At 38.2% G+C, this 17418-nt stretch overlaps 1 protein-coding gene across 1 annotated transcript; it reads left to right on the top strand.

Moving 5' to 3' along the window:
- The first annotated feature begins 11497 nt into the window (after nt 1-11497).
- LOC145028899 (uncharacterized) lies at nt 11498-16585 on the top strand. Its single transcript, XM_078977604.1, has 4 exons — nt 11498-11882; nt 14793-14895; nt 15758-15919; nt 16283-16585. Exons 1-4 carry the CDS (start codon nt 11620-11622, stop codon nt 16442-16444), a joined length of 690 nt encoding a protein of 229 aa, XP_078833730.1. The 5' UTR covers nt 11498-11619; the 3' UTR covers nt 16445-16585.
- Nucleotides 16586-17418: the final 833 nt, after the last annotated feature.

Genomic DNA, 17418 nt, shown 5'->3' with positions numbered 1-17418 from the left:
AAGCTTAGTGAGATACCCCCAAAATACCAACCACATATACCATACACGCACAACATGCCATATCATAACAGAACACAGATCGACCATGCACTTCGGGTCTACTATGTGACTGGTCCGCCGCACCGGCCTTCAGTCCACCTGGTCCACCCACCGAGTCTAGCCATATACATCGAGTCTACAATGTGATTGGTCCGCCCGCACCAAGCCTTTAATCCATCTGGTCCATTCTCTGAGTCTACAGTATGACTGGTCCGCCCGCACTGGGCCTTCAGTCGGCCTGGTCCACTCTCCGAGCCTCGGCACATCTGGTCCGCCCTCATGGGGCCTACAGCCTATCCGGACCGCTCGTTGGGCCTTCGGGATAACCGGTCCGCCCTGGGTATGTTAGCCTACAGTACAAAGCAGGACCCGCCTCAACCCAACCCCAGTCCAACAACCATGTGCACATAAACATTCAATCATATAACAATTCAAATCCAATCAAACCGATCTAGCAGATCACATAGCATAACATCATCCTAACCAGGATACCGACCTAACCAGTCGCTAGCATAAACCATCCTAACTACCAGGATGCAACATTGTAAAGCAATAACATAACAACGATACACGGATCACAATCCGATAAAGGGTCGGCCTTGGTGTCGTAGACCCTGTCGATATAGTGAGGATAACTCACTTGCAACTGTTGACTGAAGAGATAAGACCAAGATGCTCCGACCACTGACACGATCTCCACCACTAGCCAACACCAAAACACTGAACTCAAAAACAATTGCCAATAATTACCAAAATGCCCCTCAAAGTCAAAGTCAAAGTCAACCTCCTTACTGACTCTACTCGCCGAGTCAACCCGCTGACTCGTCGAGTCCCCATGCTCAGAACTTCCCAATCCGCGACTCAACTCGCCGAGTCACCCCGAGACTTGCCGAGTCCCACAACTCTGAGTCCCCTCGCACTCAACTCACTGAGTCCTCCCTTGACTCACCGATTCACGGCTCAACCAGAAGAAGGTTAGGAGCTCACGACCAGACTCGCCGAGTCCAAGGCTATCTTCAACCAACTCGCCGAGTTATTCTTCCAACTCGTCGAGTTCCTGCCCATCTTCAAGCAACTCGCCGAGTACACCCTTGTGACTCACCGAGTACCCCTAGATCTTAATCCATACAGAAGCTTTCCAGGCCATGCAGATGATCCAAACCATAGATCTACCCTTCTACAACCCATCCATCACGTAAAGTGGCAAACTTTACGTGAATCCAAAGAGATCTAAGCATATAACACTCTATGGTTAGGGTTTGGGACAAGATGGTTTCACCAACCACTCAAGAACAGGGACTTTAATGCACTCTAGACCTTCTCCATTCCAGATCTGAGGTAGCAACCTCAGATTTAACCTCCAAACTCAAAATATCACAAGCTATGCTTTCCAAAAACTCTAAAATGATGAATCTAGAAGAATAACAGCCCAAGAAACGAAATAATACCTCAAAAGAAAGCTCCAACAGAAGAGAAATTTGAATCCTTGCAAAGCCCCTTACTCCAAGCCTCTTAACTCTCCAATATCCCTTCCAAAATCTCTTCTCCAAGGTTCAAATGCTCTCAAATCACTCACAAACGCGCATTAGGGTTTTCTGGACTTCAACAGAGGGTAAAGAGGCTGGGGAGAGGGTATAATGTCCTTTATATAGGGCTCATCCCTCGAAATTAGGGTTTTCTCCACACAGCACCAACTCGCCGAGTTGGCAACTTAACACACGACCAGAATCGCGACCCTACTCGCCGAGTCCACCCATGGACTCACCGAGTTGCCCATTCATATTTTCAATTTGAACCCTGAACTTGCACTCCTGAACTCGGGATGTTACAATTCTCCCCCACTTAAATTAGGCTTCGTCCTCGAAGCCTGTGGCAACACAACTCCAGAACTACTCTCGCAATGCACCACCTGGCATTAACCAGACCAGGTTCCTCAAAACACAACCACCGAAACCCATAACCCAACTTTCCCCTTGCGGTGTCCTGACCACCGCTTCAAGCCGTCCACCAGCCTCATCCTCTGATAACCACACTTTTCAACCGAGTACCACTCCATGATACTTCACTCGCTCCAAATCACAACAATCACTTGACTCATACGAGCTAGAAATAACCTTGAACCACCGGGATCCCGATCTGAGTCCAACTTCATCCACTCCATGCTGACAGGATGACACATCCTTCAGCCTCAGAGCAACTCCCATGAGTTCTCCTCCGCAATCTCATACCCATGCTGAACTGGCTCTAGCATCCTCGAGTTGGGAAAACCTGATACACTGACGACACCTCCAAACATCCCCCAAGATGAATTTCCATCACATACATAATTCCTTGGCCAAATCAAACTGGGAATCCAAGACTCCATCCCTGCATCCCTTCCGAGCCTCTTGGCTCTACACCCTCGGAATCCCTTCCGTGACCTCAGCAGACATCCAACCCGGATGTGATTCCATACCACCGCCGCAACACACTACTCAATAACCATAATTGGAACACTCCAATCATACTTCCGCACTACTGCTTTCAGTTCTGAGAACTTAAACTCCCTCTCGGAGCTACATTCCTTTCCTTTTCCTTACCAAGGAAATCCACTTGGCTGTCTTGACACTACCACAAATGCCACGGTGCTCACCCAATACTACACCATTCCCTTATAGCATAACCACTATCTCATGCACCACACATGCTCTGAATCCGCTCGCAAGGACTCTCGAGTCCATGCACTACCTTCCACTAATCACGATCAATACCCGGGGCCAAACCTTCTGATGCTAACACATCGTGACATACTCACTCCAAATCCTCATACAGACCTATCAACACATGCAGAGTCTTCAGCATGACTGGACCGCCTTACCAGGCCTTCAGCCAATCTGGACCACTCTCAGAATCTTCAGCAGGTCTGGACCGCCCTCCAGGGCCTTCAGCCTGTTTGGATCGTCCTCTGAGCCTTCGGCCTGACTGGTACACCCACCGGCCTTCAGTCTATCTGGACCGCTCAACTAGCATTCATCATTCCGAGTTATCCATCAAGTAAAACTCTCCCATGCATACTGTTCTAGCCCTCTAAGGGTTCCGAACTCTATCTCCATCCTGCATACTCAATCCCGGCCTGATCCCATGCCTTCCACAATCAATCACCCTTTCTCACAAAACCCTTGGTCTGTATCCCGCCCCGTCTGCCTGTCGCTTAATCATACCAGCCTACTCTCTTGGCTGATAGAACCACTGCTTAATCCCGACAGCTAACAACCTCTCATGCTTATCGATCTTCCGGAGAATTTCCAATTCTCCCCACTTAGAGCACTGACTATCAACCACCGGTCGCCATCACTGACCTCCCTTAACAGCCCTACACAACACAATCCCTTACACGCAAACTGATTCCCACTAGAACGAGCAACCTTTACAAAATTACATATCAACATAGATCGTCTCGGACATCGAAAGAAACCCAACATTCAACAAACCACTCCTCAGACTGCAGATGTTACCCGGCATTCAGACCAAAAGACGGATTTCCGCTAATAATCCTCATGAATGATAACCAACGAAATTCCCAATACCAAAACCCTTAACCATACCAAAAATCACACAACGAGACTAGCAGAATAAACAATACTCCATAATAATCGCAAGATAACAAGATATCAAGAAATAAACATACCCGCAGCTGCATCCGGCACAGCCCTGACCTCCTCTGCTGTAAGCTGAAAAGCACGACCCTGAGCCCTTGGGGGCTCCGCTCCACCCTGACCCCCACCCGTAGTCCTCAAAGTGGCCGGTGCTGGAGCCTGCACCGGTCCTGCAGCAAGCTGTGGACAGTTGACCCTCAAGTGTCCAACCTGATGGCAGTGATAACAAATCCTCAAATCCTGAACCGGGGCTGTCTGCCGACAATCCCGCGCATAGTGGCCCTCTCTCCCATACTTTTGGCATGCACCACCGGACCTACAAACTACGGTATGACCCTTCCCACACTTCCCACAAGTGCAGCTGCTCTGATCTCCCAATCTAGAATCAACGGTCTTGGATCGTTTCAGCGCCGGCTGCGACTATGCCGGGGCCTGCCTCTGCTCTCTCAACTGCAACTCAATCTCCAACTCACACCGCCTGGTGGCCTCCTACAACTCTAACAAGGTCTCGCACCTCTACGTAGACACAAACTGCCTGATATCCCTCTTGAACATACTCAGATATCGAGACATCTGAGCCTGCTCCGAAGCAAACTCAGGGCAAAACATCGCCCTCTCAGTGAACATCCTGGTGATCTCCGTCACCAACTCTGAGTCTTGCTTCAGCTCCAGGAACTCCTGAGCCAATCTCTCCCTCTCAACCCGTGGAACATAACGAGTGCTAAACATCTCTCGAAACTGATCCCAAGAAACCGCAGCCCTCTACGCATCCGAAAATGACCCCGTGGTCAATCTCCACCAATCCTTCGCCCCAAGCCTCAACAGGTTCAGAGCACACCTCACCCTCTGATCAGCAGGGCATGAACACGTGAAGAAACACCCCTCCACGTCCGACAACCATCTCATAGCAACAATTGGATCCTGAATCTCATCGAAGGTAGGGGATTCATATTATCGAAGTCCCGATACTAAAAACCGCGACTGGCTCCTCCTCCTGCCGCTACTACAGCCGCTGTAGCTGCCGCGGCAGCCGTCTCTGTGAGAGTCGCATAGTGCTCATCAAAAACTCAACCATGGCGGTCTTGATCGACCCAAACAGTTCCGGTAACTCGGCCCGAAACAACGCAACAACCTCATCATGCAGGATCTCACGAATCCTAGCATCCAACTCGCCTTTGCTCATCTGACCAATAACCTCGGGCGGTACTGACCCACCCTAACTTCCCTCTCCTGCTCCTGATCCTGACCCAGATCCACTCCCACCATGCCTCGTAACGACCATACTGAAAAACATCACAAGATCTCAAATACTTCCCACTAACCCGGGAACCAACCCCCAACCCAAGCTTAAAGGTTGTGGCTTCTTTGATACGTGTATGGGTCATGTGCTTTCAATAGTACGGGCCCATACTACCTTCCACACCTACCTATATTTATATCAATTATCACAACAACACCCTAGTGAAGAACATACATAACAAGCACTCAACCCTCACTCCTAGAGGAACACTGGAAATCTCACACGGAAGAGACTCTAGGCTAGCAGGCATCATAAATCAGGCAACATTAGCATGAAATCCTGAAGATCCCTAGCCTAGTACTAGCATGTTGTTCTATCATAGCTCAAAAACAAATATCATCTATGGTATTTTGGGGTTACTTACTGGCTCCGACTGATCGTACCTCCGCGTCCTCCTTTACTCATTTTGAAAACCATTTTAAATTCTCTTTTGAAAACTCTCCTTGATTTGAGACTGGATTCACACGAATGCTCCTCCAATTCACTCAAACCAAGGCTCTGATACCAACTTGTAACGCTCTAAAAATTTCAACCAATTTAAACTTTTCAAAAACAACCCAGTTTCATTAAGTTATTACAAAAAGGTTTTCAATACAATTATTATCAGAGTCTTCCCAGAACCACATCATAAAACATAACCATGAGGAGCGGTACGATCACGCCTTTTCCTTGCCATGGTCTCCTGAAGAACCTGAAAAACATTAAGCCACAACTGTAAGCCTGAAAGCTTAGTGAGATACCCCCAAAATACCAACCACATATACCATACACGCACAACATGCCATATCATAACAGAACACAGATCGGCCATGCACTTCGGGTCTACTATGTGACTGGTCCGCCGCACCGGCCTTCAGTCCACCTGGTCCACCCTCCGAGTCTTGCCATATACATCGAGTCTACAGTGTGATTGGTCCACCCGCACCAAGCCTTTAATCCATCTGGTCCACTCTCTAAGTTTAAAGTATGACTGGTCCGCCCGCACTGGGCCTTCAGTCGGCCTGGTCCACTCTCCGAGCCTCGGCACATCTGGTTCGTCCTCTTGGGGCCTACAGCCTATTCGGACCGCTCGCTAGGCCTTCGGGATAACCAGTCCGGCCTGGGTATGTTGGCCTATAGCACAAAGCAGGACCCGCCTCAACCCAACCCTAGTCCAACAACCATGTGCACATAAACATTCAATCATATAACAGTTCACATTCAATCAAACCGATCTAGCAGATCACATAGCATAACATCATCCTAACCAGGATACCAACCTAACCAGTCACTAGCATAAACCATCCTAACTACCAGGATGCAACATAGTAAAGCAATAACATAACAACGATACCCAGATCACAATCCGATAAAGGGTCGGCCTTGGTGTCATAGACCCTGTCGATATAGTGCGGATAAATCACCTACAACTGTTGACTGAAGAGATAAGACCAAGCTGCTCCGACCACTGACATGATCTCCACCACTAGCCAACACCAAAACAATGAACTCAAAAACAATTGCCAATAATTACCAAAATGCCCCTGAAAGTCAACTGGTCAACCCTTGGTCAAAGTCAAAGTCAACCTCCTGACTGACTCTACTCGCCGAGTCAACCCACTGACTCGTCGAGTCCCCATGCTCAGAACTTCCCAATCTACGACTCAACTCGCCGAGTCACCCCGAGACTCACCGAGTCCCACAACTCTGAGTCCCCTCGCACTCAACTCACTGAGTCCTCCCTTGACTCACCGATTCACGGCTCAACCAGAAGAAGGTTAGGACCTCACGACCAGACTCGCCGAGTCCAAGAACAGACTCGCTGAGTCCAAGGCTATCTTCAACCAACTCGCCGAGTTGTTCTTCCAACTCGTCAAGTTCCTGCCCATCTTCAAGCAACTCGCCGAGTACACCCTTGTGACTCGTCAAGTACCCCTAGATCTTAATCCATACAGAAGCTTTTCGGGCCATGCAGATGATCCAAACCATAGATCTACCCTTCTACAACCCATCCATCACGTAAAGTGGCAAACTTTACGTGAATCCAAAGAGATCTAAGCATATAACACTCTAGGGTTAGGTTTTGGGACAATATGGCTTCACCAACCACTCAAGAACATGGACTTTAATGCACTCTAGACCTTCTCCATTCCAGATCTGAGGTGGCAACCTCAGATCTAACCTCCAAACTCAAAATATCACAAGCTATGCTTTCCAAAAACTCTAAAATGATGAATCTAGAAGAATAACAGCCCAAGCAACGAAATAATACCTCAAAAGAAAGCTCCAACAGAAGAGAAATCCAAATCCTTGCAAAGCCCCTTGCTCCAAGCCTCTTAACTCTCTAAGATCCCTTCCAAAATCTCTTCTTCAAGGTTCAAATGCTCTCAAATCACTCACAACCGCGCATTAGGGTTTTCTGGACTTCAAGAGAGGGTAAAGAGGCTGGGGAGAGGGTATAATGTCCTTTATATAGGGCTCATCCCCCGAAATTAGGGTTTTCTCCACACAGCACCAACTCGCCGAGTCCAGCCGCCGACTCGCCGAGTTGGCCACTTAACACGCGACCAGAATCGCGACCCTACTCACCGAGTCCACCCATGGACTCGTCGAGTTGCCCATTCACATTTTCACTTTGAACCCTGAACTTGCACACCTGAACTCGGGATGTTACACTCTCGTAGTAAGAAAGAGCATAGAAGCATCTACGACTCAACCTACCCCGTGAACTTAACAACGTACATTCTACCTTCCACGTCTCAAACTTGAAAAAGTGTCTATCCGATGAGACTCTTGTAATCCCACTCGACAATATCGAGTTCAACAAGATCCTCACCTTCGTGGAAGAACCGTAGTGACCATGGACCGAGAGGTCAAGCGGACGAAGCAAAGCCGCATCCCATTGGTGAAGGTTCGTTGGAAAGCCAAGCGAGGACCGGAATTCACATGGGAGAGCGAGGATCAGTGAAACTGAAATATCCTCATCCCTTTTTACTTGATTGTTCATAGCTACTTCCTTTCTTAAACTCTAATTTCGGGTTGAAATTCCCTCTAACGAGGGGGATGATGTGACAACCCGAAATTTTCTATCTTGTTCAGTCAAACACTTCAATAGAAGTCAAAACGGTTTCTGCTAACTTTTAAGCCTTTTGGAGTCAGTTTGAGTGTTCTAAAGCCATGTACTGCAAGAGATAACTGGAGAGATGATACTTTAGGGTAAAGTGTGCAACATTTATTTTCCAAAACTCCAAGAGTTTGGAGTTTACGGCCCAAATGGTATTGGGGCCGTAAACCCTAAGGACTATATAACTGACACTTAGTCATTTTATCACTTTTTCACATTTTCAAGTTTAGAAACCATTTCCCTCTCAAGTATCATCCAATTCTTCTTCCAAATCTTCCAAAATGTAAGTGTTTTCTTTGTTTGATTTGTGTTTATAACCTTTCATCTAGTTTTTATACTCCATTTCATCCATGAATTCTTCATGTTTACATAGATCTTCAAGTGTTCTTCAAAACACCAAGAACACACACTAGTGTTCTTGGACCTTAAACGCCCAATCAAGCGTCTAGATTGTAAGTACACTTATCCTAGCTTGTTATACACTTGAAATGAACTTGTTTACACCTAGAAAACACAAAGAAACACATGATCAAAAGTGTTTATGGCCAAGGCATGTTCTTGGGTCGTAAACCCTAAAAGATGGGGCAAATTGAGCCTTAGTCCCTCCCTTATCCTTGGACACTAGTCTAGATCACTTCCTTGAAGTGCTTAGGACCTTAAGCATCAAAAAGACCATGAATACATAGAGTTTACGGCCGTAAACCCATGGGGAATGGTCTATGGGCCGTAAACTCTATAGAGGAGTGAGATTGTGCCACCATGACTTCCTAAGGTTTAGACATGAAGTAAGGATGCTTCTTTATGACTTATAAGGCCTCAAGACACAAAATGGTACCTAATACCATGAGTTTACAGTCGTAAACTCATGGGGAAATGACCATGGGCCGTAAACTCATGAGTTGTTACCATTTGGACCATAAACTCCTTTGAGAGGCCCTACACTCCTTAGATGCAACCCTAATGTACTCCTACACTTGAATCAAAGTGTTATCCATGTTTTAGGTGGTCTTTATTTGAGTAATTAGTTGTTAATTGACTAATTGGATGCATATATGTGTCAATATATGTTAAATAGGATCCTTTTGTGTGCTCAAGTCTTCACTTGACACTTAGCATCCTATACCATCCGTTCATCCAAACCACTCACTACAGGTGAGTTCATACCCCTTAATTAACCTTTTAAGTGTTTTTAAATGCTTTTATGGGGGGGGGGGGGGGAATACAAGTTGAATCATGTTAGTTATTATATCAATCACATGTGATTAATAATTACCAAGCTATGGAATCACTACACTTTTAGCTGTTTTACTAAGTATACTAGTTCAAAATGATTTCTTAAACATTTTTACATGTTAAAATCTATATCAAACTTGTTTGTTATACTAAATCTTTCCTTTCAAATTCTCTTATAACTATGTTTCAAACAAAGGATTTCTTATACTTTAAACTGTTTATGCCAACAAACTGCTTTTAAATCGTTTTATAAATTGACATCAAGTCATCATTTTTATTATTAAATTCTTCAAATGTTTTAAAAACCTCTTTTAATGCTTTTATATTGGCAAATGCATGCCTTTATATGTATAGTTATGTAAGTAATGTTTAAAGGACTTAGTACTGCTAGCTCGCTTTAATTCCTTTTCTTTGTTTGGATGTGGCCTTAGGGTATCGGTTATTTGTTCGAATGTCGTCTAAATATTAGTTATATATTATGTATACATATATAGACATAAAAGTTCTATCAATCAATTCAGTACCTTTGGGGCAAAGGCATACTTTCGGTTATACACATACATTACTAGTAACTACAAATAGGTATAGTTAGGAGATACTACTTACTATTCCTAGTACAAGGAATCACACAAGAGTCAGTTCATTCATGAGTCTATACAAATATATTATTACATACTATATGAAGAGATACTATTACATACTATAACAGAGAATAGTAGACAGAGAATACTATATAAAGAATATTATAACAGAGAATACTATACCAAGAATACTATACAGAGAATACTATACATAGAACAATATTACTATAACAAGATTAAGAGATAACATAATGTGAGATACTACTTCATGACACATCGACCATTTCGTTATGTCACGTTTTGTAACCAGAATCTCCTGGAGGGAGAGCGTGAGTTTGCGTATAGATCTATACTGAATTGATTATCCTACACCTTTGTTGTTCGCTACAGTGGGACTTGCAAGTCTACGGGTGCCAAATGTCATTTCTTCCGATGTCTTTCATCGTCGTATTTTAGTCAGATTAGTATGGTAACAATCACATCACATTTTGCCTTAAACCATTGGTTTTAAGGTAGTTATTACTTCAGTGATTAATACAAATAATATTGTACGTAGTACACATATAAATTTTCCCATTATTTTAAAATTGTGATCTTCTCATATAAAGGGTAATATAAGGCTATATTTTGATAATAATAGTTCTACATGGGAAAAACCTTCATTCTTACAGAGAGGCAAACTTTCAAAACAGTCGGGTCTTGGTAGAAGACTACTTTTTATACTAATAGGAAATATAGGCTTTTCTCGGGTTTCATACTTATACAAACTTTTTCACTAAACATTTACTAGTCTTTTCTTTACAGTTTTACAAAGCAATGACACTAAAATACTTATGAATTCGCCAGCTTAAATGTTGATCTACGCTTTCAAAATAACTTGTATTGTTAAGTCACCAGTAGACAGGTACGATGACCAGGTTTTGAGAAGACGGAGCAGTCAAGACTTGTCTTTCATTTTGATTACTTATCATGTCTTATTATATAAAAGAACACTCATGTATTAAAATTTTACTATTAATGTAATGGATGATGTTGTTGCTTGTTTACTACTTTGCACTGTTGTGATACTTTACATGACGTCCTCCGCCCCAGAACGTTTCCACCGTTCTTGGTTTTAGGGTGTGACAGATTGGTATCAGAGCATTGTTTATAGTAAATGATTATATCAACCCATAAAAGATATATAGACTATAAATACAATGAGATTAAAATACTCTGACCAGAAGTTTATACTTTAAATAATAAAATATTTAACTAAATATATGTGTCTGCATTCATACAAAAATCAGTGTCACAATGACAAAAACAAAAGATATCTACATTATCATATAGTAATTCAAAACAAAACATATTTATACAAATTTATTATATAATAATTAACAACAACATCATTTATATACTTATAAAAAGAAAAATATATTTTATAAATATATATTTTTTAAATATATTATAGAATATAGGGATATTCGCTTAGTTATAATGTAAAATAAAAAAAATAAAAAAAATAAAAAAAATACTCTAAAAATTGTGTCTACTACAACGAGCCATTTTTGCTATAATTAAAAGGCAAGCGAGTGGCATAACACGTTTAGGGCATAATGCAAGTCTATATACTTCAGTCCACTGCTCAACTGCCAAAACTTCTGCTTCAAGTTCAACCTAGTTGACATCGTCATTTTCCCCCAAAATTTTCATCCTCCCTCTTCTTCCCACCGCCGCCGCACCACCATGTACAAACCGAATATTCCGGTGATATCCCTACTAATTTTGTCCTTCGCGGCGGTTTTACTCCGATCACAGTCTATATATCCATCGAGGTACGACGGATTCGTGTATAAGAAACGCGCGGCGTCGACGGACACCGTCCTGATTGAGGCCTTCTACGATCCAGTTTGCCCCGATAGCAGAGATTCGTGGGCTCCACTCAAACAAGCCGTCGATCATTACGGCCCCACCGTCGTCTCTCTCATCGTTCACACTTTCCCTTTACCGTAAGTATTCCCACTCTCTTTTTCAATACTCAAGCTACTTTGTTCATTAATGGCGATTCATTTTTCCAGAGCAATAAGTCATAAATTCAGAGCGATTGTGCTTTAATCAACAGAAGCTTGTGAATCTGAAGTCGTGTTTTGTTCTGAATTTGTTGCTCTTGGCTCTGGAAAAAGGGCTAGATATATGATATGCTATTTGTTTATTTCTATTCGAATTTTAGTTATAATTTTATTCTTTTATTGTAGTTTGAAAACATTGCTAAAATAAACGTATTTTCAGTTAGAGTCCCTAAACTTATCGTTTGTTTTCAAACATGTCACTTTTGCAATTATTTTTGTCATTTCAACAATTACTTTATATTTATTGGTATATATTTTAAATAATCAAAGTTAATGACTAGTCAATAATAAATTAATATTAATATAAATATTATAATTAAAAATATTTTTTAAATGGCAAAAAATAAAATAATAATAAATATTATATTTAGTTTAATTTATTGATGATTTAAATATTCGGTGGATGACCCAAGATGACATGATAGTAAAAAATACACAACTTTGAAAATGCGATATGAAAAAAACGACAAAAAAAAATACTTGATATGTTATAAAATGAAAAATTGATGTTATTTTTATATATTTTATCAATTACGTTTAGATAAATATACATTAATTTGTTTAACAATATAAAACTTTATATATATATATATATATATATATATATATATATATATATATATATATATATATATATATATATATATATATATTGATGTTAAATATTGTTATTTGATCAAAAAATAATATAATCGAAGTTTGCAAGTCTTTTAAACTGCCAAAGATAGAATATAGGTTGCATTTGATTTTTTGTGATGTGGCATTGTAAATGAGTTTGCAAGCGGCTTTGAAAGGTCATATATTATTTGGTGTTGAGGTGTGTAGCCACGTGGCATCCATGTGGCATTCGATATTTTGTTGAGTAAGTTATGGAAATATATTTTTGTTGAGGTGGGTACCCTCGTGGCATTCAATATTTTATTGAGTAATTGTGAGACTTATGATTTAATTTAAAAAAAAAAATTATATAAAAATTAAAATATTTAAAAACTTTGAATTTATAAAAAAAAATATAAAAAATAATGAATTATTATAATGGAAATATTTTTTATCTTTTAAATTTTAAAAAAATAAATAAATAAATTAATAAGTTTTAATTTTAGGAATTTTGAAAATTAAAAATAAGTTTATTAGTGAAATTAAAAGTAATTATTCTATATTTATTGTAATTATTTCATTAAAATCTAATGTGGAATTTAATAAAATAAAAAAAAATTAATAAAATAATATGTGTAAAAAAATTATTTAAAATAGCCACAAAATGACATTTAACAAATTAAACTAGAGCGTAAAAAATAACAAAAAAAAATTAAAAAAAAAAAAAAAAAAAAAAAAAAAAAAAAAAAAAAAACTTTCATTTATTGTATTAGAGAGGATTACAAAAATCCAAGAAATTTACGTGGCATTCGAGTAAACTATAGAAATGAATCGTGTGGTAGTATACCAACTTTGTCAATTTTGTTTAGTATTGATCTTGATTCATTCCATAGCTATTATTTTTTTATTTTCTCTATAACTATATTTTAATTTATATTAATATTAAATTGTTATTATTATAATAATTACTTTTGAATTTATAAAAAAAACAATTAAACCCTATTGAAAAATGAAAACCACCTCTGAGCATGGCCTAGTTGTTTGTACATATGTTAGTTTTGAATTTTGATTGCAATAGTACAACATTTAATGCATAGAGTACATGGGTGATACGTCTATTAAAGTAGCACGTACAACATGGGTGAGCTCACTTTTCACTTTTGAAGAACCAAGTTGCCAACTTTCTTTTAAAAATCTGTTGATAACCATGAAAAGCAAAAGAAAGCTCCCACATTAGAGGAACAAATATTACATATAGTACAACATATGATGCGTCTTTTTAAAGTAAATGGATATGATTTATATTTTTTTAAAGTAAATGGATTTTGGTGGGATATAAAGTAGTTTTCTTGATTTGAAGTTTTGGGCCTCTTTTTGTCTTTGATTTATGATTGGAAGCGACTTTACTAACTCTAGATCTCCAATGCCAAACAGCACTACAGCACATACTATTACAATCAAAATTATATATTTTAAAAAAAAATCCGTTCCTTTGGATAACTTAGATCAAACGAGAGCTTTTTCTTTAAAAAAAAAAAAACTTTAAATTGAAATTTTCATTATGGAATTTAAAGTTAAAAAACTTATTTTATCTGGCACACTATGAGAGTTTTTTTTTTTTTTTTTTTCAATTTGCTTATTTATGGGACGTATTAATTTTGTTTTAATCATTTTATTGTTGTTTGTATAAGTGTTTATTTTTAACATTTGTTCGAAACCATATGGGACCCACCAAATCATTGGAAAAACTTACGGTCAAAATTTGTTAATTGACAAGCTCTTTTAAAAAAAATGGTTTGAAAAACTAATCGAATAGTGTTTTTTTTTTTTTCAATTTTCAGAAACTCCTAAAAATCTCTTGTTATGGATGCTTTTAAAAGTGTTGAGCTCAAATTTTGAGGTAATGCAATAAACACAACTTAGCATAAAAAGTCGGGAAAAAGTGGTTTTCCTTTTTTAATTAACTATTAACAAATTTGTCCATATTTAATTTTTTTCTTAATGTGTCATCATTTTGTCTAATATTTTTTAAACATTATGTATCCAACATCACTTTATCTATACATTACATGATACTAGAAAAAAATAAAATAAATAAATAACATGTAATCTAGCATCATTGTGAATAAACTCGTAATGGTTTTCGAAGTTATGTTTTGCGGTTTATCATTTTTTTTTAATGTTTTTCTACAGATACCACGATAATGCTTTCATTACTTCTAGAGTGTTGCATATTGTCAACGACTTAAATTCTTCGGCTACATACCCTCTGTTGGAGGCATTCTTTAAGTATCAGGTTACAACTCTTGACTCAAAATCAATCATTTACCATATATGCTAAAGTTGTTACTTATTTTTTTTTATTTTTATTTTTTTTTGCTTTTGTTTATTTGCGAAATATAGAAAAATATTACAAACTTTCACCGTTGTATTTGATTTACTCAATCAGTAGTGATTAGACCCTTGTATTTTATTAACATTTTAGAAAAAAAAAACATTTTTGCATTTTACCTAGTTTTGAAAAAGGGATAAATACATAAAAACACAAAAGTATTTTCACTATTTTATCGATTTAGCCACCGAAATATTATTATAATAACCAGAGATTGTAATTTTGTTTTTTTAAGCTCGGTAGCTTAGTAAATTATTTTTTCTAGAGTAAATTATTGAAATCCTTCCTGTGGTTTGGTCAAAATTGCACGTTTGGTCCCTAACTTTTTTTTTGCACTCGGATCGTCCCTGTGGTTTGATTTTGTTGCGTTTTTCATCCCTATGGTTTGGTAAAAATCGCATGTTTGGTCCCTATCTTTATGTATGTAAGGGACGAAAAATGCAACAAAATCAAATCATAGGGACGAAAAACGCAACAAAATCAAACCATAAGGACGATCCGAGTACAAAAAAAAAAGTTAGGGACCAAACGTGCAATTTTAACCAAACCATAGAGACGATTTCAGTAATTTACTCTTTTTTCTAACGAGTCAAAAATAGTATAATGGTTTATGTACTATAGAAAATAGTCAACCAACTAAATGGACAAAATAATGAAAGTACAAGTGTTTTTTTATATCTTTTTGTTTATTTCAATAATTCATTCCAATTTTTAATCATGGTTATACTTTTGTAAGCTGATCATGTGTTTATTGACATATCAACAGAACCAATTTTACAATGCAAAAACTAATAACATATCCCGAGCAGCTGCTCTCGATAAAGTTATAGGATTTGCATCAAGAACACTTGGAAACTCCATCCAATCTGCCATTAGGTCAGGATTCAGTGACACAAAAACCAGTATCAAAACAAGGGTTTCATTCAAGGTAATTAATCCAACCCAGCTTCATGAGTTGTACATTGTGCATAAAATGTAGTACCACAACTAGCTTAAGAAATACATAACAAACATTTCAAAAAAAATAATTAAAGACTATTTTTTTTTTTTTGGGATGGGTTGGGGCTATCCTAATATATTGAGACAACCCCCATATAGGGACAACCCAATACAGGTTTCCACATTGCAGAGTTTGGGGTTGTCCCTATAAGTGGTTGAGAATTCTTACTTAAGAATTCTCTGTTCCATATAGGGACAACCTCATATAAGTTTCCACACTGTAGAGTTTGGGGTTGTCCCTGTAGGTAGTCGAGAGAATTCTTACTTGAGATTTTTTTTTTTTTTTTTACAGTACGGATGTATGAGAGGGGTGTATGGCACGCCATTCTTTTTTGTAAATGGATTTTTGGTACCCTTTAGTGATGATGATATGATCGACTATAATGGATGGAGAAAAATCATCGATCCATTGACTACCAAAGGGAAGAATGAGTATCCTTTGACAATCTTCTGATTTGGGAAGTTTTTTACTTTCCTTTTATGTGTTTTTCGTTTGTAACAATGTTCATATGTGGGATTTCCGGAGTTGTTCTATATTGAATAAAACATGAATAATGTATGAACGTTTCAAATCGAAAGGAAGGTAATTTGTGAATTTTATCTATAATTGTGTTCTGTTATGAGTTATTTATTGCATGGGTGATCGATTTTATACGCAAACATTTTTTTGCACGTCTTTTCGGTCATTAATTATAACGTATGAAAATAGAGAAAATTAGGCATGTGGGGTTTTCCATTTTTGTCTGTTTAAGTACACTTGATTATACAAATAATTGTCCGTTTGTTACTAATTTTAGTACGCAAGAATTTATTGATGTATTGAAGTTTACCGACTAATATTGAAAATGCACGCGTTCATGTACCTGTACCCCATGAAGATATGCATGGGCCCGGGTTTTGAGTTTTGAGTTTTCAAGCAGCAATAGGAGCAATAGGGTCTATTCAAGCAGGTTTTAAGGCCGGACAAAAAAAAATCTCTATTCTAATAAATTATTATGTTTAATCTCTTATTGACAAGTGGTATTATATTAGAACTCTTCATTAAATTATATGTCTCATATCATGCCATTTGTCAACATATTAATTATCCATTTCGAATTTCAAAATTTAAATTTCTCACCCTAATTATATTAAATTTTAAATTTTTTCACTTTAATTATATTAAATTAATAACATTAGATTAAAAAATAAAATAAAATTAATACAGATTATAATATAATATATTTCACGTATTTATTTAAATCAATGATTATAATTTTATATAGCTAAAACAATATCTCTTAAGTAATACTTTATTTAAAATAATTAATTAATAATTTTGATTTTTTAATATAAAATATTATTTAATTATATAACCGTGGTTTTCACGGGTTATAAACTAGTAATAATAATAAAGCTTGTAATTTTTTAAGCGAAGGGGCACCTCAG

Source organism: Lactuca saligna, chromosome 2 (genome assembly GCF_052625555.1).
Source record: "Lactuca saligna cultivar CGN05327 chromosome 2, ASM5262555v1, whole genome shotgun sequence".
In the NCBI taxonomy this organism is placed as follows: domain Eukaryota; kingdom Viridiplantae; phylum Streptophyta; class Magnoliopsida; order Asterales; family Asteraceae; genus Lactuca; species Lactuca saligna.
The sequence above is the reverse complement of the archived record's forward strand: the minus strand, read 5'-3'. Positions and strand labels throughout refer to the sequence as shown.